The sequence below is a fragment of the Lissotriton helveticus genome, chromosome 3_1 (assembly GCF_964261635.1).
Source record: "Lissotriton helveticus chromosome 3_1, aLisHel1.1, whole genome shotgun sequence".
NCBI classification, from domain to species: Eukaryota; Metazoa; Chordata; class Amphibia; order Caudata; family Salamandridae; genus Lissotriton; species Lissotriton helveticus.
Genome location: NC_136061.1, coordinates 913446729 through 913473131, shown reverse-complemented (window position 1 = coordinate 913473131; position 26403 = coordinate 913446729). Strand labels below are relative to the sequence as shown.

At 54.3% G+C, this 26403-nt stretch overlaps 1 protein-coding gene across 1 annotated transcript in view; it reads left to right on the top strand.

Annotated features, from left to right (window-relative positions):
- Positions 1-26403, top strand: part of AKIRIN1 (akirin 1) — a 188471-nt gene that overhangs the window by 39400 nt on the left and 122668 nt on the right. The window contains exon 2 of the mRNA XM_078681243.1: positions 13677-13820. Coding sequence (XP_078537369.1) covers positions 13677-13820 — 144 coding nt within the window. The remainder of the gene's footprint in view (positions 1-13676; positions 13821-26403) is intronic.

The following is a 26403-nucleotide window of genomic DNA, read 5'->3' as shown; positions in this document are numbered from 1 at the left end:
GTGTGTGGGGCTCTGGGTGTGTGGGGCTCTGGGTGTGTGGGGCTCTGGGTGTGTGGGTGTGTGGGGCTCTGGGTGTGTGGGGCTCTGGGTGTGTGGGGCTCTGGGTGTGTGGGGTTCTGGGTGTGTGGGGCTCTGGGTGTGTGGGTGTGTGGGGCTCTGGGTGTGTGGGTGTGTGGGGCTCTGGGTGTGTGGGTGTGTGGGGCTCTGGGTGTGTGGGGCTCTGGGTGTGTGGGGCTCTGGGTGTGTGGGGCTCTGGGTGTGTGGGGCTCTGGGTGTGTGGGGCTCTGGGTGTGTGGGGCTCTGGGTGTGTGGGGCTCTGGGTGTGTGGGGCTCTGGGTGTGTGTGGCTCTGGGTGTGTGGCTCTGGGTGTGTGGCTCTGGGTGTGTGGCTCTGGGTGTGTGGCTCTGGGTGTGTGGCTCTGGGTGTGTGGGTGTGTGGCTCTGGGTGTGTGTGGCTCTGGGTGTGTGTGGCTCTGGGTGTGTGTGGCTCTGGGTGTGTGGGTGTGTGTGGGTGTGTGTGGCTCTGGGTGTGTGTGTGGCTCTGGGTGTGTGTGTGGCTCTGGGTGTGGGTGTGTGGGGCTCTGGGTGTGTGGGGCTCTGGGTGTGTGGGGCTCTGGGTGTGTGGGTGTGTGGGGCTCTGGGTGTGTGGGGCTCTGGGTGTGTGGGGCTCTGGGTGTGTGGGGCTCTGGGTGTGTGGGGCTCTGGGTGTGTGGGGCTCTGGGTGTGTGGGGCTCTGGGTGTGTGGGGCTCTGGGTGTGTGTGGCTCTGGGTGTGTGGGTGTGTGTGGCTCTGGGTGTGTGTGGCTCTGGGTGTGTGTGGCTCTGGGTGTGTGTGGCTCTGGGTGTGTGGGGCTCTGGGTGTGTGGGGCTCTGGGTGTGTGGGGCTCTGGGTGTGTGGGGCTCTGGGTGTGTGTGGCTCTGGGTGTGTGGGTGTGTGTGGCTCTGGGTGTGTGGGTGTGTGTGGCTCTGGGTGTGTGTGGCTCTGGGTGTGTGTGTGTGTGTGGTTCTGGGTGTGTGGGTGTGTGTGGCTCTGGGTGTGTGGGTGTGTGTGGCTCTGGGTGTGTGTGGCTCTGGGAGTGTGGGTGTGTGTGTGGCTCTGGGTGTGTGTGGCTCTGGGTGTGTGTGGCTCTGGGTGTGTGTGGCTCTGGGTGTGTGTGGCTCTGGGTGTGTGTGGCTCTGGGTGTGTGTGGCTCTGGGTGTGTGGGTGTGTGGGGCTCTGGGTGTGTGGGTGTGTGTGGCTCTGGGTGTGTGGGTGTGTGTGGCTCTGGGTGTGTGGGTGTGTGTGGATCTGGGTGTGTGGGGCTCTGGGTGTGTGGGTGTGTGGGGCTCTGGGTGTGTGGGTGTGTGGGGCTCTGGGTGTGTGGGTGTGTGGGGCTCTGGGTGTGTGGGTGTGTGGGGCTCTGGGTGTGTGGGGCTCTGGGTGTGTGGGGCTCTGGGTGTGTGGGGCTCTGGGTGTGTGGGGCTGTGGGTGTGTGGGTGTGTGTGGCTCTGGGTGTGTGTGGCTGTGGGTGTGTGTGGCTCTGGGTGTGTGTGGCTCTGGGTGTGTGTGGCTCTGGGTGTGTGTGGCTCTGGGTGTGTGTGGCTCTGGGTGTGTGTGGCTCTGGGTGTGTGTGTGTGTGTGTGGCTCTGGGTGTGTGTGTGTGTGTGGCTCTGGGTGTGTGGCTCTGGGTGTGTGTGTGTGTGTGGCTCTGGGTGTGTGTGTGTGTGTGGCTCTGGGTGTGTGGGTGTGTGTGGCTCTGGGTGTGTGTGGCTCTGGGTGTGTGGGTGTGTGTGGCTCTGGGTGTGGGTGTGTGGCTCTGGGTGTGTGGGTGTGTGTGGCTCTGGGTGTGGGTGTGTGTGGCTCTGGGTGTGGGTGTGTGGCTCTGGGTGTGGGTGTGTGGCTCTGGGTGTGTGGGTGTGTGGCTCTGGGTGTGTGGGTGTGTGTGGCTCTGGGTGGGTGTGTGTGGCTCTGGGTGGGTGTGGCTCTGGGTGGGTGTGGCTCTGGGTGTGTGTGGCTCTGGGTGTGTGTGGCTCTGGGTGTGTGTGGCTCTGGGTGTGTGTGGCTCTGGGTGGCTCTGGGTGTGTGTGGCTCTGGGTGTGTGGCTCTGGGTGGCTCTGGGTGTGTGTGGCTCTGGGTGTGTGTGGCTCTGGGTGTGTGTGGCTCTGGGTGTGTGTGGCTCTGGGTGTGTGTGGCTCTGGGTGTGTGGGTGTGTGTGGCTCTGGGTGTGTGGGTGTGTGTGTGTGGCTCTGGGTGTGTGGGTGTGTGTGTGTGGCTCTGGGTGTGTGGGTGTGTGTGTGTGGCTCTGGGTGTGTGGGTGTGGCTCTGGGTGTGTGGGTGTGTGTGGCTCTGGGTGTGTGTGGCTCTGGGTGTGTGGGTGTGTGGCTCTGGGTGGGTGTGTGTGGCTCTGGGTGTGTGGGTGTGTGAGGCTCTGGGTGGGTGTGTGTGGCTCTGGGTGTGTGGGTGTGTGAGGCTCTGGGTGTGTGAGGCTCTGGGTGTGTGTGGCTCTGTGTGTGTGGTTCTGGGTGTGTGTGGTTCTGGGTGTGTGTGGTTCTGGGTGTGTGTGGCTCTGGGTGTGTGTGGCTCTGGGTGTGTGTGGCTCTGGGTGTGTGTGGCTCTGGGTGTGTGTGGCTCTGGGTGTGTGTGGCTCTGGGTGTGTGTGGCTCTGGGTGTGTGTGGCTCTGGGTGTGGGTGGCTCTGGGTGTGGGTGGGTGTGGCTCTGGGTGTGGGTGGGTGTGGCTCTGGGTGTGGGTGTGGCTCTGGGTGTGGGTGGGTGTGGCTCTGGGTGTGGGTGTGGCTCTGGGGGTGTGTGTGGCTCTGGGGGTGTGTGTGGGTGTGGCTCTGTGGGTGTGTGTGGCTCTGGGGGTGTGTGGGGGTGTGTGGCTCTGGGGGTGTGTGGGGGTGTGTGGCTCTGGGGGTGTGTGGGTGTGGGTGTGGCTCTGGGGGTGTGTGGGTGTGGGTGTGGCTCTGTGGGTGTGTGGGTGTGTGTGGCTCTGGGGGTGTGTGGGTGTGTGTGGCTCTGGGGGTGTGTGGGTGTGTGTGGCTCTGGGGGTGTGTGGGTGTGGGTGGCTCTGGGGGTGTGGGTGTGGGTGGGTGGGAGTGTGTGGGGGGCTCTGTGTGTGTGTGGGGGGGGGGCTCTGGGTGGGTGTGTGTGTGGCTCTGGGTGGGTGTGTGTGTGTGGGGCTCTGGGTGTGGGGCTCTGGGTGTGTGTGTGTGGCTCTGGGTGGGTGTGTGTGTGGGGCTCTGGGTGTGGCTCTGGGTGTGTGGCTCTGGGTGGGTGTGTGTGTGTGGCTCTGGGTGGGTGTATGTGTGTGGCTCTGGGTGGGTGTGTGTGTGTGTGGGGCTCTGGGCGGGTGTATGTGTGTGGCTCTGGGTGGGTGTGTGTGTGTGTGGGGCTCTGGGTGTGTGTGTGTGGGGCTCTGGGTGTGTGTGTGTGGGGCTCTGGGGTGTGTGTGTGTGTGGGTGGCTCTGTGGGTGTGTGGGTGTGGCTCTGTGGGTGTGGCTCTGGGTGTGTGGGTGTGTGTGGCTCTGGGTGTGTGTGGCTCTGGGTGTGTGGGTGTGTGAGGCTCTGGGTGGGTGTGTGTGGCTCTGGGTGTGTGGGTGTGTGAGGCTCTGGGTGTGTGAGGCTCTGGGTGTGTGTGGCTCTGTGTGTGTGGTTCTGGGTGTGTGTGGTTCTGGGTGTGTGTGGTTCTGGGTGTGTGTGGCTCTGGGTGTGTGTGGCTCTGGGTGTGTGTGGCTCTGGGTGTGTGTGGCTCTGGGTGTGTGTGGCTCTGGGTGTGTGTGGCTCTGGGTGTGTGTGGCTCTGGGTGTGTGTGTGTGTGTGTGTGGCTCTGGGTGTGTGTGTGTGTGTGGCTCTGGGTGTGTGGCTCTGGGTGTGTGTGTGTGTGTGGCTCTGGGTGTGTGTGTGTGTGTGGCTCTGGGTGTGTGGGTGTGTGTGGCTCTGGGTGTGTGTGGCTCTGGGTGTGTGGGTGTGTGTGGCTCTGGGTGTGGGTGTGTGGCTCTGGGTGTGTGGGTGTGTGTGGCTCTGGGTGTGGGTGTGTGTGGCTCTGGGTGTGGGTGTGTGGCTCTGGGTGTGGGTGTGTGGCTCTGGGTGTGTGGGTGTGTGGCTCTGGGTGTGTGGGTGTGTGTGGCTCTGGGTGGGTGTGTGTGGCTCTGGGTGTGTGTGGCTCTGGGTGTGTGTGGCTCTGGGTGTGTGTGGCTCTGGGTGTGTGTGGCTCTGGGTGTGTGTGGCTCTGGGTGTGTGTGGCTCTGGGTGGCTCTGGGTGTGTGTGGCTCTGGGTGTGTGTGGCTCTGGGTGGCTCTGGGTGTGTGTGGCTCTGGGTGTGTGTGGCTCTGGGTGTGTGTGGCTCTGGGTGTGTGTGGCTCTGGGTGTGTGGGTGTGTGTGGCTCTGGGTGTGTGGGTGTGTGTGTGTGGCTCTGGGTGTGTGGGTGTGTGTGGCTCTGGGTGTGTGGGTGTGTGTGTGTGGCTCTGGGTGTGTGGGTGTGGCTCTGGGTGTGTGGGTGTGTGTGGCTCTGGGTGTGTGTGGCTCTGGGTGTGTGGGTGTGTGGCTCTGGGTGGGTGTGTGTGGCTCTGGGTGTGTGGGTGTGTGAGGCTCTGGGTGGGTGTGTGTGGCTCTGGGTGTGTGGGTGTGTGAGGCTCTGGGTGTGTGAGGCTCTGGGTGTGTGTGGCTCTGTGTGTGTGGTTCTGGGTGTGTGTGGTTCTGGGTGTGTGTGGCTCTGGGTGTGTGTGGCTCTGGGTGTGTGTGGCTCTGGGTGTGTGTGGCTCTGGGTGTGTGTGGCTCTGGGTGTGTGTGGCTCTGGGTGTGTGTGGCTCTGGGTGTGTGTGGCTCTGGGTGTGTGTGGCTCTGGGTGTGGGTGGCTCTGGGTGTGGGTGGGTGTGGCTCTGGGTGTGGGTGGGTGTGGCTCTGGGTGTGGGTGTGGCTCTGGGTGTGGGTGGGTGTGGCTCTGGGTGTGGGTGTGGCTCTGGGGGTGTGTGTGGCTCTGGGGGTGTGTGTGGGTGTGGCTCTGTGGGTGTGTGTGGCTCTGGGGGTGTGTGGGGGTGTGTGGCTCTGGGGGTGTGTGGGGGTGTGTGGCTCTGGGCGTGTGTGGGTGTGGGTGTGGCTCTGGGGGTGTGTGGGTGTGGGTGTGGCTCTGTGGGTGTGTGGGTGTGTGTGGCTCTGGGGGTGTGTGGGTGTGTGTGGCTCTGGGGGTGTGTGGGTGTGTGTGGCTCTGGGGGTGTGTGGGTGTGGGTGGCTCTGGGGGTGTGGGTGTGGGTGGGTGGGAGTGTGTGGGGGGCTCTGTGTGTGTGTGGGGGGGGGGGCTCTGGGTGGGTGTGTGTGTGGCTCTGGGTGGGTGTGTGTGTGTGGGGCTCTGGGTGTGGGGCTCTGGGTGTGTGTGTGTGGCTCTGGGTGGGTGTGTGTGTGGGGCTCTGGGTGTGGCTCTGGGTGTGTGGCTCTGGGTGGGTGTGTGTGTGTGGCTCTGGGTGGGTGTATGTGTGTGGCTCTGGGTGGGTGTGTGTGTGTGTGGGGCTCTGGGCGGGTGTATGTGTGTGGCTCTGGGTGGGTGTGTGTGTGTGTGGGGCTCTGGGTGTGTGTGTGTGGGGCTCTGGGTGTGTGTGTGTGGGGCTCTGGGGTGTGTGTGTGTGTGGGTGGCTCTGTGGGTGTGTGGGTGTGGCTCTGTGGGTGTGGCTCTGGGGGTGTGTGGGTGTGGCTCTGGGGGTGTGTGGGTGTGGCTCTGGGGGTGTGGCTCTGGGGGGGTGTGGGTGTGGCTCTGGGGGGGTGTGGGTGTGGCTCTGGGGGTGTGTGGGTGTGGCTCTGGGGGTGTGTGGGTGTGGCTCTGGGGGTGTGTGGGTGTGGCTCTGGGGGTGTGTGGGGGTGGCTCTGGGGGTGTATGGGTGGCTCTGTGGGTGTGTGTGTGTGTGGCTCTGTGGGTGTGTGTGTGGCTCTGTGGGTGTGTGTGTGGCTCTGGGTGTGTGTGTGGGTGTGGCTCTGGGGGTGTGTGTGTGTGGGTGTGGCTCTGGGGGTGTGTGGGTGTGGCTCTGGGGGTGTGTGGGTGTGGCTCTGGGGGTGTGTGGGTGTGGCTCTGGGGGTGTGTGGGTGTGGCTCTGGGGGTGTGTGTGTGTGGCTCTGGGTGTGTGTGTGTGTGTGGCTCTGGGTGTGTGGATGTGGCTCTGGGTGTGTGTGTGTGTGTGGGGGGCTCTGGGTGTGTGTGTGTGTGTGTGGGGCTCTGGGTGTGTGTGTGGCTCTGGGTGTGGCTCTGGGTGTGTGTGTGTGTGTGGCTTTGGGTGTGTGTGTGTGGGGGGCTCTGGGTGTGTGTGTGTGTGTGTGTGTGTGGGGCTCTGGGTGTGTGTGTGTGTGTGGGGGGGGCTCTGGGTGTGTGTGTGTGGGGGGCTCTGGGTGTGTGTGTGTGTGTGGCTCTGGGTGGGTGTGTGTGTGTGTGTGTGGCTCTGTGGGTGTGTGTGGCTCTGTGGGTGGGTGTGTGTGGCTCTGTGGGTGGGTGTGTGTGGCTCTGTGGGTGTGTGTGTGGCTCTGTGGGTGTGTGTGTGGCTCTGTGGGTGTGTGTGGCTCTGTGGGTGTGTGTGGCTCTGGGTGTGTGTGGCTCTGTGGGTGTGTGTGGCTCTGTGGGTGTGTGTGGCTCTGTGGGTGTGTGTGTGTGTGTGTGGCTCTGTGGGTGTGTGTGTGTGGCTCTGGGTGTGGCTCTGTGGGTGTGTGTGTGTGGCTCTGGGTGTGGGTGTGTGTGTGTGGCTGTGGGTGTGTGTGTGGCCCTGGGTGTGTGGGTGGGTGTGTGTGTGGCTCTGGGTGTGGGTGTGTGTGTGTGGCTCTGGGTGTGGGTGTGTGTGTGTGGCTCTGGGTGTGTGTGTGTGGCTCTGGGTGTGTGGGGCTCTGGGTGTGTGTGTGTGTGTGTGTGGCTCTGGGTGTGTGGCTGTGTGTGTGTGTGTGTGTGTGTGGGTGTGTGGCTCTGGGTGTGTGTGTGTGTGTGTGTGGCTCTGGGTGTGTGTGTGCGTGGCTCTGGGTGTGTGTGTGCGTGGCTCTGGGTGTGTGTGTGCGTGGCTCTGGGTGTGTGTGTGCGTGGCTCTGGGTGTGTGTGTGCGTGGCTCTGGGTGTGTGTGTGCGTGGCTCTGGGTGTGTGTGTGCGTGGCTCTGGGTGTGTGTGTGCGTGGCTCTGGGTGTGTGTGTGCGTGGCTCTGGGTGGGTGTGTGCGTGGCTCTGGGTGGGTGTGTGCGTGGCTCTGGGTGTGCGTGGCTCTGGGTGTGCGTGGCTCTGGGTGTGCGTGGCTCTGGGTGTGCGTGGCTCTGGGTGTGCGTGGCTCTGGGTGTGCGTGGCTCTGGGTGTGCGTGGCTCTGGGTGTGCGTGGCTCCGGGTGTGCGTGTGGGTGGCTCTGGGTGTGGGTGTGGGTGGCTCTGGGTGTGGGTGTGGGTGTGGGTGGCGCTGGGTGTGGGTGTGCGTGGCGCTGGGTGTGGGTGTGCGTGGCTCTGGGTGTGGGTGTGCGTGGCTCTGGGTGTGTGTGTGCGTGGCTCTGGGTGTGGGTGTGGCTCTGGGTGTGTGTGTGTGTGTAGCTCTGGGTGTGGCTCTCTGGGTGGGTGTGGCTCTGGGTGTGTGTGTGTGTGTGTGGCTCTGGGTGTGGGTGTGTGTGTGTGGCTCTGGGTGTGGCTCTGGGTGTGTGTGGCTCTGGGTGTGTGTGGCTCTGGGTGTGTGTGTGTGTGTGGCTCTGGGTGTGTGTGTGTGTGGCTCTGGGTGTGTGTGTGGCTCTGGGTGTGTGTGTGTGTGTGTGGGGCTCTGGGTGTGTGGGGCTCTGGGTGTGTGGGGCTCTGGGTGTGTGTGTGTGTGGGGCTCTGGGTGTGGCTGTGTGTGTGTGGCTCTGGGTGTGTGTGTGCGGCTCTGGGTGTGTGTGTGCGTGGCTCTGTGTGTGTGCGGTTCTGGGTGTGCGTGGCTCTGGGTGTGCGTGGCTCTGGGTGTGCGTGGCTCTGGGTGTGCGTGTGGCTCTGGGTGTGTGTGTGCGGCTCTGGGTGTGTGTGTGCGGCTCTGGGTGTGGGTGTGCGTGGCTCTGGGTGTGTGTGTGCGGCTCTGGGTGTGGGTGTGCGTGGCTCTGGGTGTGCGTGTGGCTCTGGGTGTGCGTGGCTCTGGGTGTGTGTGTGCGTGGCTCTGGGTGTGTGTGCGTGGCTCTGGGTGTGTGTGCGTGGCTCTGGGTGTGTGTGTGCGGCTCTGGGTGTGTGTGTGCGTGGCTCTGGGTGTGTGTGTGCGTGGCTCTGGGTGTGTGTGTGCGTGGCTCTGGGTGTGTGTGTGCGTGGCTCTGGGTGTGCGTGGCTCTGGGTGTGCGTGGCTCTGGGTGTGCGTGGCTCTGGGTGTGCGTGGCTCTGGGTGTGCGTGGCTCTGGGTGTGGGTGTGCGTGGCTCTGGGTGTGGCTGTGCGTGGCTCTGGGTGTGGCTGTGCGTGGCTCTGGGTGTGGCTGTGCGTGGCTCTGGGTGTGGCTGTGCGTGGCTCTGGGTGTGGGTGGCTTTGGGTGTGGGTGTGGGTGTGCGTGGCTCTGGGTGTGGGTGTGCGTGTTTCTGGGTGTGCGTGGCTCTGGGTGTGTGTGGCTCTGGGTGTGTGTGGCTCTGGGTGTGCGTGGCTCTGGGTGTGCGTGGGTGTGGGTGTGGGTGTGCATGGCTCTGGGTGTGGGTGTGGGTGGCTCTGGGTGTGGGTGTGGGTGGCTCTGGGTGTGGGTGGCTCTGGGTGTGGGTGGCTCTGGGTGTGGGTGGCTCTGGGTGTGGGTGGCTCTGGGTGTGGGTGTGGGTGGCTCTGGGTGTGGGTGGCTCTGGGTGTGGGTGGCTCTGGGTGTGGGTGTGCGTGGCTCTGGGTGTGGGTGTGCGTGGCTCTGGGTGTGGGTGTGCGTGGCTCTGGGTGTGGGTGTGCGTGGCTCTGGGTGTGGGTGTGCGTGGCTCTGGGTGGCTCTGGGTGTGGGTGTGCGTGGCTCTGGGTGTGGGTGTGCGTGGCTCTGGGTGTGGGTGTGCGTGGCTCTGGGTGTGGGTGTGCGTGGCTCTGGGTGTGGGTGTGCGTGGCTCTGGGTGTGGGTGTGCGTGGCTCTGGGTGTGGGTGTGCGTGGCTCTGGGTGTGGGTGTGCGTGGCTCTGGGTGTGGGTGGCTCTGGGTGTGCGTGGCTCTGGGTGTGCGTGGCTCTGGGTGTGCGTGGCTCTGGGTGTGCGTGGCTCTGGGTGTGCGTGGCTCTGGGTGTGCGTGGCTCTGGGTGTGCGTGGCTCTGGGTGTGCGTGGCTCTGGGTGTGCGTGGCTCTGGGTGTGCGTGGCTCTGGGTGTGCGTGGCTCTGGGTGTGCGTGGCTCTGGGTGTGCGTGGCTGTGTGTGTGTGGCTCTGTATGTGTGTGGGTGGCTTTGTGTGTGTGGCTCAGTGTGGGTGGAAATGCAATAGGTCATGCATTTGCGAGCTATTAAGCTATTGGCATTGTAAATGGCAATGCCATTTATTTAACAATTAAGCTATTGGCAATGTAAATGACAATGCCATTTATTTATGATTTAAAAAAAAAAAGTCATGAGCAATGCCAATAGCTCTACCTTTAATAATGCCGAGACCATTGCATTGTAAATGCTTGTTTTGAATTTGTATCCCTATTCACCACATTTTTCACAAGGACTCCAGAAGTTATCAGCACATGTGAGGCTTTGAGTCCAGTCTTTCAAGACTCAGAAGGTTGTCTCATAGTTCGGTCTTGGATGCAAGTTATATCTGTGCTTGTCAGTATGCACTGCTTGCCGTAGATCTGATCTGCGCTTTCTGTTCTTCACACATCTGTGCAGGCGTTCCCCTCGCGTAGCTTGCAAGAATCAAATTTCACAGCTGCAAGTAATCAGCAGTACCCGAGTGGGCCCTTCCACCTCTGCTGAAGACCATTGTTGCGCTGGAAGTTCTAGGTAAACACCCAGTCTGAGGTCTGGAGACTGTGTCCTTCAGTCGTAGACGATGCAGGCAAGGTGTCTTTCTCCTAATTGTACAAATAAAATGCTGTATTTTAATCAGGGCAATGCAAAAGGCTCTCCGCCTCAGCTGCTTGTGGCGTTTACTCTGGTTGAGCCACATATATAGTACTTGTTTCAACTAAGGCAGTAGTATTAGCAGTTTGATCAGCAAAGTTGTTACCCCTTACTTACATCACTAGTCAGAGCAGCACCATTAATGATTGCTAAAACCTTGTGCAAAGCAAATGCATTGAGGAAGCGCACGATTCAGGTACCCTGTTGTATTTTGACACCGTTACTGGTCAGAAATCCTCTTTTCTCCCAAAGCCTACCAAAATCATGCACAACCCAAAGGTCTTTCGTTGTACAATGTTTCGGCTGACAATATATAAATCTCGTGAGGTACAGTAAAACAATTCTGCATTTTTTAAAACTTATCCGTCCAAAATGAACAGGTTTGGACATCTGATAAGGGTGGCTTCGACCTTTGGCCTGTGTGTGTGTATATCCATAGGTCTGGTGTGGAGGGGGGGCATGATCGCAATGTGGTGTGCATGTTGTGTTCTGATTGGCTGAGTGTTCCTATCTACATGTGGCATCTAGCTTTGTGGTAATATTGGGGAATGCGCGCCTTGGGCCAAACGTTTCTTATTAGGGCGAATTTCCTCTGACTGCTTTGTGATGCAACTATCTGTGGGATTGATCAGGGTTTTTCCTGGGTGCGGATATGTCTTTGGGCTGAGCCAGACCCCACCTGTGTCCTGTCACTTAATAGGTGATTGTTGAAGGGGGTAGAGGGACCTGTCTGACCACGTATATCTGACTTTGGGTTGATGGGGAGGACACCATGGGTGAATCCGACAGCAATGATACAAGTTCATTAGAACTTCTGTGTAGTAAAGTTATCCCTGTGCCCCCCCCCCCCATTTTTTTTCCTGACTGTTACTGGTGGTAACTGAATCGGACTGTCCCTGGGCTATTCCTAACCACAGCCAGTGCTATGATAAAAACTCAATTGAGGTTAGGGTACCCCATTGATTGTCATGACATCCCTATATGGCCCTAGTACATAATAGGACGGTGGGTCTAAACTACCTTTACGTCCCTAGTATATAGTAGGACATGGCAGTTTAGAGGCCATCAGCTTTTTCTGTATTAAAATGTGTGCACTGCTGAGGCCTGAGGTCAGTTTGAAAGCACCCCTGTATTGCAGGATTGCTCTCACGATGTGAATTGTGCCAAACTCGACTTTGGTGTTTGTGGTAGTTCAAAATTATTAAACTACAATAATTTGGCATATTAGGTACCCAGAGTCTTCCCTAAGTGTGTCAGTGGTGGGAGGAGATGGGGGTGGGAGGGTCAGGCACTTATAAGGAGGACCCTTATAAAATGGGTTTTATATGGCTTGGGTTTAGTGAAATTTCACATTTTACATCCCACATTGTAGTAAAGTGCTTCCCAAGATAGACTTTTCTACTAGGGGTGTATATAAGGATCTGCAATATTTATACATATTTAGAACCCCTAACGTCTCCCCTAGGTGGGCGGTCCTGTAGATATAGGCAGGGGCCTTATAAAAGAATTTGTAGAAGCTCTGGTGTTGGAGAAATTGCCGATCATTTTCCCAATTGCAGATCACGAGCCACATAAATTAACATGGCAAGAAGTTATTAATTAATAACTCCTACCAGGGCACACAGAAAATATTATTCAAGGACTTACTAGAATGGCATTGATAAATCCAACAATATGCTATTTTTGAATGTATCCTAAAATGTACAGACAAGTAGTTATAAGACTTTCTTTTCTGTAAGCCAAAATTCAGCCTTCCAGTGATCTGTTCTAATTGGTCAGAGTTACTTGGATTAACCAGGCTGCTTTGATGAGGTGATATGTAGCCCCTGGGGTGAAGAACCATTCTGGGAGGAGAGGGTTCTGCTGCAAGGGTAGGCCAGAGCAAGGGGGAGGGGTTGTAAACCATGATCTTCAAGAGGAAGAGGGGACGGGCAGAAGAAGCCAGTTTCATTTACACCCTCTACTCTTTATACCCGGCAAGATGGCAGGCTTAACGAAGAAATGTGCAGATGCCATGAGGAGTGAGAATATGGAGATGCGCCATCCTGGATATTGTTTTAGCAAGCTCTTGCCTCTCTGCTGAGACTAAAATATAGAATTTTGGAGAAATAGTGTTTTCTGGGAGACCATTGTGAAGGAAATGGTCATGCTCTGGGGTGTTGCCCTGCACCTTATTGGACAGGAGTGCCCTCCTGTGGGACCCCAGAGAACAATGAATAAGTATCTGAGAAGGGCAGTGCATCTCCGCTCTGCTGCTTGAAACTGAAAGAAGATGGTTTGCCAAGTTTGAAACTTGATTGGCACCATCAGGCCCTGCATTCTGACTAACTGCGCCTGCTGCATTATCTGGAACTACAGCCCTCTGAATGTACCTTGTTTAAAGAGGAATAAAGAGTGGGCTCCCTGCAAGCTATAGGTTAACGGAGCTCACCTGCATCAAATAACTCCACCAAGATTCCCCTGCATGGAGTGTATCCAGTGGACCTTTAAGGGTGTTGTCCAGGTGCATTGTGCAAAATGGCTTCTCAACCTTTCATGGACCATCTTGGAGATTCCAGACCCTTGGATTGTGTTTTGGACACTCTGGACCGTAAAGAGGAACTTCAGGAACAAGTTCCAGAAGTTTGGAAAAACTTGGTGAACGTTTGTGAAAAAGCTCCCGTGGGTTACCGGACTCTCATAGAAAGGCTATCTGGCAAACCCTCACGGAATCCAGCCTGCTGGAGGAGGCTGCACGACGTCTGGTGAGCAATCCTCCTGAAAAGTTTCTAAATGTGAAGGTGAACTTGACCCCAGGGCCTCCCGCTTAGTGTATCCGACCAGAACTCCCATCACGGTCAGCCTCAAACTTTGACTTTGTCTCGGTCAGAACGACCAAATGTCCCAAAGTGGGACCATTGGTTTCTAAGCCATAGTAAAGTGTTTACTCTTTAAAAATTCATATCCCTGGTTTACTAAAGTGGATTTATTTTAGTTTTGGTGTCATTTTAGCTCTAAATATTGTCCTATTTTTATAAACAGGTATTGGATTTTTATTGTGTGTTTTAATTATTTACTGAATTTTTGAGGTCAAGGGTAATCAGTCTTCATGTGTATTTTGTCTTTGGGACAAGTAAGTCCAAACCCCCTACAGCCCAAACCCTGTGCATGCCAGTTTGCAGTACCATATTATGGATCAGGGAAGGGCATTGTCTGCAATTAAGGTATTATTTTTGTCCATATGTAAATGCTGGTCAAGTTTGTATTCATGGTTCATTACTGCTAAACCTTCATAATTAGGGTGAACATTTTAAGTAAATGTTGTAAGCTCGGATTGCACTACTGACAGTGGTTCCAGTACAAAAATGTGTACACATGTTTTCAAAAATTAGCAATATGGGGCTATGTATAATGCTCCTAGACTGCTCTCTGATTGGGTGCAAATATTTGCAGAAGCTTAAAAGCAAGATTGATATTGTCTCTACCAGATAATGCATTACCAAAGGTATGGAACGTGTTCATCAATGGCAATAGGGCTGCATTGGCAAAGCCAATGCTTGTTTTTTTGATTTTGTAATATGCTCATACGAATAATGGTGGAATAGCTTTGAAATTAACTCATTTAAATTACATTAATTGCTATTCTATGTAAATTTCTTCTGTAATTTTTGTGCAAAATGCTTTTAAGGATTGTTATGTACATCTAATTTTATTCAACAGAGCAAATATTTGAGAACATCAAACAAGAGTACAGCCGCTACCAGAGAAGAAGACAGCTGGAAGGTGCTTTTAATCTAAGTGAAGCATGCCCTTCAAATGAAGTGCAACCCCACTGCTCATCGCTTGCAGCACCTAGTTCTCCAGGTATTTATTTTGCATATTACTTTAACTTGTAATACAGTACATATATATATATCATTCTGTTTGCTGTATTCAACGGACCTAACATTTGGTATCAATCTAATATCCGTTGATCGGTTAGTCTGGCATTTAATACACTGTTTCACATTGATGCAAAATGATAGTTGGCTTATTGAGGAGTCCTTTTTAGGTCGAGGACTGCGTCGCACTGCGTAGCAGTGTGGGCGGAGTTCCGAGATTTAATGTTTTGGAGTAGGGGGCTTGAACCTGCCCCTCTTTTCCATTGGCTGTCTTCCTAAACTGAGGCCAGCCATTGGAGGAGAGGGGCGTCACTCGGTTCAAGCCCCGTCTTTTCCAGATTCGGGGGCGTGTTTTTTTCTCCTCTTTCTTGTTTTAGTTCTCTCCTCTTCCCATTGGCTGGAATTTTACCTTCCAGCCAATGGGAAGAGGAGAGAACGAAAACCACGCACCCGAATCTGGAAATGACGCTGGTTTCTCCAAGGCATTTCTGCCTCGCCTCGTAGAAACATGGTGATGTTCAGGGACACCCTCCCTCTCGCCGAGGTCCCAGTATATTCCTCATGTAATGTACCTTTTGCTACCTCTTGTTTTTGTTAGGCACAGGGAGATTAATTGACTTGCCCAGAATCACCGGATGTTCAGCGTCATTACCGAGACTCTAACCCAGTTCTTCCAGGTCCGAGGTCAAGCGCCCTATCCGTTAGGCCAACTCCGCTCTGTACTCATGTTTTCCAAGGTGGTAAACACGGCTAATAAAGTGTGTGTTGCTCACTGTGTCTGATTGGCGCAAGAAGTCCTCGCCTTTGTAAAATCAGTAGGAGCTGTTCTAATTGTGCAGCTCCGCTGGCTTCCCGCGTCTCCCTTGCAAAGTGCCGTGGGGGCTTCTTAGGAACCCCACGGCAGACACAGCTTACTGTGCTGATTGTCATAGAGGAGGTTTGGCTCTGAGGGCCTGGCTTTGACCCTCCTCTTAGAGCCAAAAACAGAGCATAAGTAGACCCCTTTTACACAGGTAGCAAATGCGGGCAGCGCTAAGGCTTACTCGGGGAGGGGCCCTGGGGTTCTAAACTCGATTTAACAGCGCATGTAACAGCAGCCTAGAAATCCGTGTTCAGCCGCAGCATTTGCTGGTTAAAAGGAAAATGACTTTATCTTTGCCTAAAACACAATTATTGCACATAAACATCAGAGTGTATTTAGTTTGGTTACACCAATATCTTATATATGGATTGAGGTGTATATTCGTGCCTGACTCTGCTATTGCCATAGGAAGGTGTTGAATTATCAGGTGGGGTTGATATACTGTGTTTTTTGTGCATAGCAGCATAAATTCATTGTAAACATTATTTCAATGGAAAACTTAGACTTGTAAAGGTTTCATATTAAACATGGCATGGATTAACACGCGATCTCTTGTACGAAATGTCCATGTTTTAATGCATCTCTCAGATAAGCGTCTCGTTTGACAACAGTCGGAACAAAGCCCCAGAAGAACTATAGAGGCGCTGCTAGCAGCGCAAATTACCCGATCGGTAGAAACAGTGCTATCTGAGGGTAGATATGCGCAATCGGACCCATAGCCTTGATTTGTGAAGCATCAAAAGAAAGGGAGATAATCAATGTGAAATGTATTGGAAAGCTAGGAGGAAAGGGTGCAGTGTTTCTTGCAGTCTACAGCGGAGCGAGGGGGTGTGGGGGGAGGACATTTTGGCAGTGTTACCATTTTGCCGAGCTGAGAGGTGCGCGAGACATGCAGTGTAGTCCGCAACAGCTTAAGAGGCTGGTTCACAAATGAAAAGACAGACCCGTGAGAGCAAAATCATGGTTTCTACCTTCAAACGGTGTTTGGACCAAATAATATATATCTGGTTTATAAATCTTATTTTCGGCGATCTGCTGCCAGTCCTTTTGTTGGTCCCGGCCTCGTGGCGTGGTCCTACCCCTCCCGCATGGCGGGCCCGGGACGACATCGGCCTCCGTCGACCCGCCGTCGACCCCCCTGAACACGAACCATCGACGAGAGCAGCCCCCCTGGCAACCCACGGCTCTCCCCCCCTGGGACCCCAGCGGACCCTGCTCGCCAACACTGCCGGTCTGGCGACCCTGCCAGGCCACCATTTCCGGCCCGACTCCATCTTGGGCCCATCACGTCCCGAGCACGTGGCCGCAGCCATCCCTGGCCCCGGCCCCAGCGAAGCCCCGACATCGAGGCACCAAGATCCTCCCAGGTGGTAGAGTGGCCACTTGGCGGATCCCGGAGGAGGGGAGTTTCGATGGGCCTCCAGCCATCCCCGGACGCCTGGTATCGATCGCCCTCCAGCCTCCCTGGGCCCTGGCTCCACCCCCCTGCTGGGTGTCTGGACACCTTCATCCCGGCCCCTCTGACCCCCAGGCGCGAGGGTCCGGACATCAAAGGACTCCAGTCCTATATCTGGGCCAGCCCTGGATTAGGACTCCAGTTGTATCTTGGAGTCGAGGCCCTGCTGACGCTGTCGCGGCCTGACCAAGCTGAACCACCTTCGAGGCTCTGCTGACGCTGTCGCGGCCTGACCAAGCTGAACCACCTTCGATGCCCTGCTGACGCTGTCGCGGCCTGACCAAGCTGAACCACCTTCGAGGCCTTGCTGACGCAGTCGCGGCCTGACCAAGCTGAACCAGGTTTGCACTATTTCAAAACCTTATTCCTTGCTCACCAGCCCGGTCTCACGCTGCTTGGGCTGTAAATCCCCTATACCTTCTACCCATAACCTGTCCCCCTGTAATATGAAATCTTACATTATTGCCCTCTCCAATGTCCGCTCAGCAGGCAAACATCGCCAGGACATTAACGAGCTGATCTGTGACCACAAAATAGACTTACTTTTCATAACTGAAACCTGGATGGATGAAGCGTCCAATCCTGACGTGGTGATTGCTGTACCTAGCGGGTTCGTTATATACAGACTGGACAGACAACTCAAGAAAAAAGGGGGTGGCATTGCCATTATTGCACGTGATACTTTTTCCGTCAGGACCAAAATGATCACCTGATCCTCTTGTGAAGCCCTAGAATTCGCCATTAATCTGTCCCCAACCTACACATTCAAAGGTATCCTTTTATACCGCCCTCCGGGGCCCAGGAACGAATTCATTTTAGATCTTAGAGCTACACTGGAAGTATCCGCCCTTGATAATTCTCTCACGATCCTGGGTGATTTTAATTTTCATTTTGATTTACCAGAAAATCCCGATACTGCTACTCTTTTAGCAGATATGACCACTTTTGGCCTTCACCCTCTGGTTACATCTCCCACGCATGATGGTGGCCACACCTTGGATGGCATATTCACTAATACAGTGGGCCTACAAGTCACCCAAATACTTCCTCTGACCTGGACTGACCACCATCTTATTCTGGCATCATTATCAGTACAGGATTCTCCTGCAGGCAAATCACGCCCTAAACCCAGCCAACCCTATTTGGCATGGGACGACATAGATACCTCTAGATTAGAATCAAATCTCACCGATACCACCCCGTTGTTATCCACCGATCCCAACATTGCAATATCTCAATTCTATGACTGGGTAAGCTCTGCAGCCTCTGAACTAGTTCAGACTAAACAACGATCCCGTAACAGAGCTGCCCCGTCGGCCCCTTGGTACACAGTTGAGCTACGTATTCAGAAGCAACAGTGCAGGAACAGCGAGAGGCACTGGCGGATAGATTATACAGACGAAGCCAAATCCAAGTATAAAGCTGCAATGACCAAATACAAAATCTTAATCTGTGAGGCAAAGAAAAAATATTACTGTGAAAAAATAGAATCAGCCAAAAATTCTAGTAAACTGTTGTATGAAACCACCAAACAGCTAGCTGGGTTTTCTTCTGACTTGACCCCCCCCTCTTCCCAATCTCTTTGCAACGACCTAGCGAATTTTTTCTTTAGTAAAGTCGAGGACATCTATTGAGTCTTCGCAAATAATGCAATCACCCTTCCTACCTCTCTCCCTCCACATTATGGTCCCAACTTCCTGCAGTTCACAGAAGTAGGTCCCTCTCAGGTACGGAATATCATATCAAACATTAAATCGGGCTCTGCCTCGGACCCATGTCCCTTGAAAATCCTACGCCCGATTATTGAAACAGTTCTCCCCTCTATGACCGCGATCTGCAATTCCATGTTCTGCATGGGCATTTACCCTGAGTTTTTAAAAAAGACCCTCGTAAAACCTCTCCTTAAAAAACCCAACCTCGACAAGGATGAACCTAAAAGCTATCGTCCTATCGCTAGTCTTCCACTCCTAGCGAAAGTAGTTGAAAAAATCATGAACCTTCAACTATCCTCCTTCGTCGAGGAAAATAGGTTATTGGATGAATCACAGTTTGGCTTCCGCCAATTCCACGGAACGGAGACTGCCCTGGTTAAGGCAGCGGATGATATCGGATCTATCCGGGATGAAGGAGGAACAGCAGTTCTTATTCTGTTGGACCTATCGGCAGCCTTCGACACGGTCGACCATGCTACTTTGGTCGATCGTGTCGGAGGCATGGGCATTCGAGGGAGTGCCAGAGAACTTATCGCTTCATTTCTAGCAGGAAGGTCCCAGGTGGTTACTATCGGACCTTTCAAATCATCTCCTTTGTCACTGCCATGCGGAGTTCCTCAAGGCTCATCTCTTAGTGCGACTCTATTTAACATTTATGTGTCGGACCTTGCCAGAGTCATCAAGGCACATGGGATGAGCCTTACCTCCTATGCAGATGACACCCAGCTGGTCCTAGCAGTCAGGAATGATGGGCCTAAGATTGCCAGTAATTTCAATCAAGGCATGCAGGCAATTGGGAGCTGAATGGCTGCCAATTGCCTGAAACTGAATTCCGACAAATCTTAAGTTGTCATTTTTGGCAAATTATCCCCGGAATGGCCCTCACTCTGGTGGCCTTCATCCATGGGCCAGTCTCCGGACCCGATCGACAAGGTGAGGAACTTAGGGGTGGTGTTCGATAACCGCCTGAATTTCCTACCTCATGCAAATCAGATCTCCTCCTCAGCTTTTTATAAACTACGGCTCATAAAAAAAATCTTGCCTTTCCTACCTGAAAATGCTGGAAAAACCCTGGTCACTTCCCTGGTTCTGTCCACCTTAGACTACTGCAACGCTCTGTTCTTGGGCGCCCAAGAGAAGGCGCTTCAAAAAATGCAAATTATTCAGAATGCTGCCGCCAGGCTACTTGGGCGCATTCCAAAATATCAGTCAGTGTCAGCCACCATAAGACAGCTGCATTGGCTACCGGTGAGAGAGAGGATAGAATTCAAGTCCCTCTACCTGGTATATAAAGCTTTACATAATATCGGACCTGCTTTCTTTACCCAAAATCTCATCCCTTACTGTCCTGCTAGAACGTTGCGTTCATCTTCTTTACAGGACCTAATGGTACCACGCACCAAATCAATAGCGTGGGGTGATAGAAGATTCCTTGTAGCTGCCCCAAAACTGTGGAATACTGTCCCACTTGCAATTAAAACGAGTACCTCCCTCTGGATGTTTCGCAAACAGCTTAAGACCTGGCTGTTTAAACAGTGAAACTTCAGTCCCCTTGATGGTTATACACTGCAGAAACTTCAGCGTCGAGATGCCCTAGGGCCTTTGTTCGCGCTATATAAATGTTTTAATAAATAATAAATAAATAAATAACTACCTTCGAGGCCCTGCTGACGCTGTCGCGGCCTGACCAAGCTGAACCACCTTCGAGGCCCTGCTGACGCTGTCGCTGCCTGACCAAGCTGAACCACCTTCGAGGCCCTGCTGACGCTGTCGCGGCCCGACCAAGCTGAACCACCTTCGAGGCCCTGCTGTCGCGGCCTGACCCCCTGAACTATCCACGCACTAGTTGGTGCCAAGATTGTCCCGCTACCCCACTAGTCCCGAAACCACGACTTTAAGGATCCCTCGATCCCTGCCTGCTAACCTGCTAAGAACGTGCCTTCATTTCTTATATAAAGATACTTGTGAATATCCCGTCGTGTGGTGTCCGTCTGTAGTAGTGTGATTGCTCAGCTGGTACGATTGTAGGAGAGGAGCCTCGCCAAGGAGGCCTCCCTACGGCGCTCGGCCTATTCCATAGAGAGAGGTGAGTCTCGGGGCGGGCAGTCAGACATCTTCTGTCTCCCCTGGGATCGCCTTTCAAACATTGGTGGCAAGCGACGGGATCCGAGCCCGCGCAAATCGTACAGCGAGTAATTCGCCACTACTAACAGAGACCCACAACCACGATGACTACTAAGGAAACCGGAACGACCACAGAATTCCAGAAGGAACGATTAGAGGAGTACACTCATAAAGAACTCAAACAATTCTGCAAAGCCCTGGGTATCGCTACCACCGGACTAAGCACAAAAGACGATTTCAAAGACGCGCTGCAAACATGGGTGGAGACCAGAGCGACCCCACCCCAGGCTAACGATGACATTATCCTAGAAGTACCCCTGAGTATGGTCCTAGCCCCAGTGGAAGAAAGAACCGCCAACAGAGAACCGGGCCTCTCCCACGAAGACGCCCGGGAGCGAGAGAGGAGTCGGCTCCATGAACTAGAGCTCGCCCGACTCCGGCTGGATGGAGAACTTCAATTAGCAGAAAAGAAAATGGCCATTGAGCAACTACGATTAGAAGGAGATCTGGAAGAGAGGCGGAGGCAAAGGGAATTGGAAGAAAAAAAGCTCACGTACGAACACGAGCGTGGCCTCAAAGAACTAGAGATCAAGTCCAAGACCGAAGAGGCTGGCGCCGCGATAACCCGGGACCCTCCTGCCGACCCGAAGGTCCACATTCCCAAAGATATCGTCAAGGAATACTACAAGAATGACGATATCCAGCAATGGTTCAAGGCGTATGAAGTTGCCATGACTGCGCACCGCATCCCGCGAAAAGATTGGGGTGCCGGCTTATGGGGGAGGTTTGTCAGCGAAGGGAGGGACACCCTGCTCGAGCTGGCCGAGGAAGTGATGTCCTCCTATGACCACATGAAGGACGCCCTGCTCACCCGGTATGGCCTCACCCCCGAGATGTACCGACAGAGGTTCAGAGATTGCAAAAAGATCCCCGGTACCACGTGGGTGGAATACGTAAACTTTTATAGCCGGGCCCTGGAAGGATGGATAAAGGGCAGCAAAGTGTCCACCTACGAGCAGCTGTTCGACCTCATCGTTTGGGAGCACCTCTCCAACAACTGCTTTGTCGAACTCAGACAGCATCTCCTCGACAGCAAGCTGACCGAGCCCCGAAAACTCGCAGTCGAGGCTGATCGATGGGTAAGCACCCGGGTCCCCCGGACCCCGATAGGAGAAACGGGACAGAACGGCCAGGGGCACCCCCGCCAGCGTGGAGGCGGAGGAGGCCAGAACAGGAGCCGAGACTTCCCGGCGGCCCCGGGCCGGAGCCTGCCTCGGGGGTCCCCCCAGAATAAACATTCCCCAACCCTGACCAGAAAAGGACCCCCTCCAGCACGGCCGGGGCCCTGCCCGAACATTACTTGCCACAGATGCCAGCGGCCCGGTCACTATGCCAGTGACCCCCTCTGCCCCATGAACCAGCGCCCGGCACCACCGGGCCTCCGACCCGCCAGTTCGCTGCCGCGGCCCTGGGGGAAGGTGAAGAAGAAGGCGAAGAGGTCTACGATGAAGATCAGACCGAGTATGAACCGGCCGCCATGGCCCTAGCCTGCCTGGGTGAAAGAGGCATGGTCCCCCAAGCCCCTCTACCGAGCAACACTCAAAAATACCGTCCGTGGGTCCACATCAATGGACGACGGACCGAAGCCCTCCGAGACACGGGAGCCAGTGTGACGGCCGTCCGCTGCCACTTGGTGACCCCCGAACAGATCATACGCAACGTGCGATGCCCTGTGAGGGCCGCCGACAACTCCGAGACTCTGTGTCAGATGGCCCGAATCCCCTTCGAGTGGGGGGGGGGGGGGGTGTCGGGTACCCTCAAAGTGACCGTCCGGGACGACGCCCCCGTGGACTGCCTCCTCGGAAACGACCTCGAGAGCTCTCCCTGGGCCCAAGTCGAGCGGAGAGAACATCTAGGAATGATGGGACTATGTTATGTTATGTTATGCGTTTTTTATTTGGCGCACAGATGCTCCAGCTAAGGAGCGTCCTGGCGCCCGACAAGGCAGCTGCACAACACAACTAAACAAAAAAAGACAAAAGAACAGCTAAGGGAATAAAAAGGTTTTCACCGCACGGCGAAAGGAAATCAGATCCCTCATAGCACGAATCGCCGGGGGCAGGGAGTTCCACAGGACCGCCGCTCGCACTCGAAAGGAGCGTCCTCCAGCTCTACTCCGCTTGAAACGCGGCACCACAGCTAGTTCTAGGTCCGCAGATCTTAAGGGTCGATCTGGGGTGTAGTGGGCGAGGAGGGCCATGAGAATCGTTGCTGGGGACCCTTTCAGAATTTTATAGGCGACACAGAGGACCTTAAACTGGATCCGCTGAGCCACCGGGAGCCAATGCAGCGACCGCAGGGTACCAGAAGTGGGACAGAATCTGGGGAGGCCTACCACCGCTCTAGCTGCGGCGTTCTGTATCCTTTGTAAGCGCCCGATCTCTGCCTGATTCAGACCAACCAGTAAGGAACTCGCATAATCCAGCCTGGAGGTGACAGTGGCTTGGATCATGAGTTGTCTGGTGGAGGCATCGAAGAACTTGAGCACTGGACGGAGCCCGCGCAGGATGCCAAAACAGCATGCTGCCGTGCGTTTGGTATGGCACACAAACGTAAGGGAAGGGTCCAGCCAGACCCCGAGGTTCTTGAGCTCGGCGACTGGGATGGGAGCAGGACCCAGATCCCCAGGCCACCATCTCTCTCCCCATAGCTCCGGCTGTCTGCCAAAAACCATGACCTCGGTCTTACTAGCATTCAGCTGGAGACAGTTGGACGTCATCCAGCTGGCGACCGCCCGCAGTCCTTGTTGAAACCTGGGAGCATCGACTTCGGCATCCCCGCTGATCGTAACCGCTAGCTGGGTGTCATCGGCGTGTGACACCATCGTCATACCCCATTGCCTGACAACCTCAGCTAGCGGCCTTACGTACAGATTAAATAACGTAGGGCTCAGCGAGGAGCCTTGGGGGACCCCCAGGTTCAACGGATGGAATTTGGACTGATACGGTGGGACGGTCACGCTAAAGGCCCGGTTGGCTAAAAACGACCGGAACCACTGGAGAGCGATACCGGTGACCCCAGCCTCCTCTAGGCGCCGCAGAAGGATAGGGTGCGATACGGTGTCAAAGGCAGCGCTCAGATCTAATAGCACAAGCGCTGCCGTTTGTCCCGCGTCAAGCACGGAGCGAAGATGCTCCACCATGTAAAGCAGAGCCGTCTCCGTGCTATGACCAGCCCTAAACCCATTCTGCGTAGCGTCGAGGAAATCTGCGCGGCGGAGATGTTCCGAGAGGACAGCATTTACATGCGCCTCCGTAACCTTAGCCGGCCACGGCAAGAGTGAAATCGGCCGATAGCTCTCAGGCTTGCTGCCGTCCAGACTGGGTTTCTTAAGGATCGGCCGAACCATGGCTCGCTTCCACCTCAGTGGAACCTCGCCCGATGTTAATGACGAGTTGATCAAAGAGCATAGCGGTGAGATATCATGTACCGCCAGGTCCTTGAACACATCTGGGCAAAGTGGATCCTCTGGGGACCCGGACTTCACTTGGGTCTGCGCTACGACCCGATCTATGACTGCCCGGGCCCCGGCGGCACCCGAGGCCCCCTCGACTGAAGAGCCGGAGTGGCCCGCGCCACCACCGCCCGCAGTCAATGAAGAATCCGAGCCCGAGCCATCAGAGCATGACCGAGAAGGCAGCGCCGAACTCAGCGACATACCCGAACTAGCCCAATGGCGCCAGGAGGGTGGTCCCACCCGAGAACAATTCCGGCAGGAACAGAAGGCCTGCCCCTCCCTCGAGGGGACCCGACAGCAAGCCACGGCCCAAGCTGCCGGGGACACCTCGGGGTCCCACTGGATATACTGGGACCACGGCCTCCTATACAGTGAACAGAAAATTCGAGGCCCTGCTGACGCTGTCGCGGCCTGACCAAGCTGAACCACCTTCGAGGCCCTGCTGACGCTGTCGCGGCCTGACCCCCTGAACTATCCACGCACTAGTTGGTGCCAAGATTGTCCCGCTACCCCACTAGTCCGGAAACCACGACTTTAAGGATCCCTCGATCCCTGCCTGCTAACCTGCTAAGAACGTGCCTTCATTTCTTATATAAAGATACTTGTGAATATCCCGTTGTGTGGTGTCCGTCTGTAGTAGTGTGATTGCTCAGCTGGTACGATTGTAGGAGAGGAGCCTCGCCAAGGAGGCCTCCCTACGGCGCTCTGCCTATTCCATAGAGAGAGGTGAGTCTCGGGGCGGGCAGTCAGACATCTTCTGTCTCCCTTGGGATCGCCTTTCCAACACCTTTAAAATGATGGACTATTTAATTAACCCTGCCTGTGTAGATGTTCATTTAGGAGTGCCCACCTTTTCTGCTTCCGTTTATCGTTCAGGAATCAACTTATCTTTTTTATAACAAGCTTTAAATAGAAATACAAGCAGTGCATCTAGTGAATTTTTAGGGCTCATAGTTATGAGGAGGTAGTTTTACAGCCTTGAAGTGGCGAGTGATGCAAAATGTCACTGCCAATTATGTAGGCACGCTGTTAGTATTGTCTTTAGTGTACATTACCTTGCGCAGGGTTGGACCCAGTCAGTGGAGAGTTTATTTACCTGGGAAGCACATGCACCATATGCTAAGGTGCAGAGCAGGGTTTGCGACACGATGAAAGAATTTGTGAGTCTGACTCTCCAATATACATTTTATTAGGTGTTTGGTGCTCAATATCCTGGGCACTTGTGATTTGTTTGTCCTGCCATGCTGCACGCTCCATTAGAGACACAGTATACCATTACACATTGTACTTGCTTGCAGGTGGATTTTCTGACCGCTCAATGTGTTCTTGTTCGAAGTTGCAATTCGAATGGAAGCAGACACTTTGCATTTTAACAATGGTTAGTTGGCATGCACAAAACATGACATTTCCACATGTTAGAGAATATATTTATGGACAGGAGTTAATGACAAAAAATGATATATTTGAAGATTCCGTTTTTCAGCTGATGTGGACCCAGCATCTTGCTCAGACGGTGCTGTTTGTGTGCTACATGGTATTGACACTCTTCACACGGCCACATCGGGTGCTGAGACATTTTTGCACGATGAGCAGCCATGTGATTTGGAACACCTTACAGGTAGCTTTCCAGGTCATGGGTGGTAGCTCTGCACTGTAACTCAGTGCGCTGTTTTCAGCTTCCATGGGAGGCAACAACCCCTACAGAACCAACAAAAGTACCCGATGCTAACTGTAGTTCCTGAGCTGCTTTGACAAAGTCAACTCTCAAAAGCCACGCCCAACCTTAATGGCTCATGCCCAAACCCTATAGGATCACACTTTCAAAACATTACAAGTTTGCCAGGCCTTTGTAGGCCAGTGCTTCTTCCTGTGTGTGTGTGTGTGTCTCTCTCTCTCTCTCTCTCTCTCTCTCTCTCTCTCTCTCTCTCTCTCTCTCTCTCTCTCTCTCTCTCTCTCTCTCTCTCTCTCTCTCTCTCTCTCTCTCTCTCTCTCACGCACTCTCGCACGCACACACACTTCTCTCTCTCGCACGCACACACACTTCTCTCTCTCGCACACACACTTCTCTCTCTCGCACGCACACACACTTCTCTCTCTCGCACGCACACACACTCTCTCTCGCACTACTACTCAACATTACTCACTCAGTCACTCTATACTACTCCCTCTTTACTACTGAAACTAAAAATACACTTTGTATATGTAAGGGTGTGGCTGTGCATGTAAATGTGTGTGGCTCTAGGACTCTGGAGCCACACACTCTCTCACTATTTAATACTCACTAATTAACTTTTAACTCTTTAACTTTTTACTACTCGCTCTCTAATACTCTCTTTACTAATAACTCTCTCCTACTCGCAAACAAATACTCACTCTCCTACTCTACTACTTACTCTGTGTGTGGGTGCTAATGCAATAGGTCTCGCATATGCAAGCGATTAAGCTATTGGCAATGTAAATGACAATGCCATTTATTTATGATTTAAAAAAAAACACAAATGTCATGAGCAATGCCAATAGCTCTACCTTTAATAATGCCGAGACCATTGCATTGTAAATGCTTGTTCCCAATTCCTTTGCCACCCTCAATTGGACACATGTACGTGCCACACCATGGGAGTGAAAATTAATGTAGCCAAATTCCACTCTAAAAAATATATATATATATTTTTTTTATACCTACTGTGCTAGTAAAAAAGTGTCACCCATTTATAACTACAGTGCAATAGTCAAGTTCCATGTTAATAGCACAGTTCAGCAAAATTGACATTTGAAAAACACTGCTCACAGCCTCAATAGTGCATGTTACAAGGAAACTATTTTCCTAGTAGTCAATAGGCTTCTTCAATGGGATGTTACTTAATTCAAACACTTAACTCCCTGCATCCTGCTTTT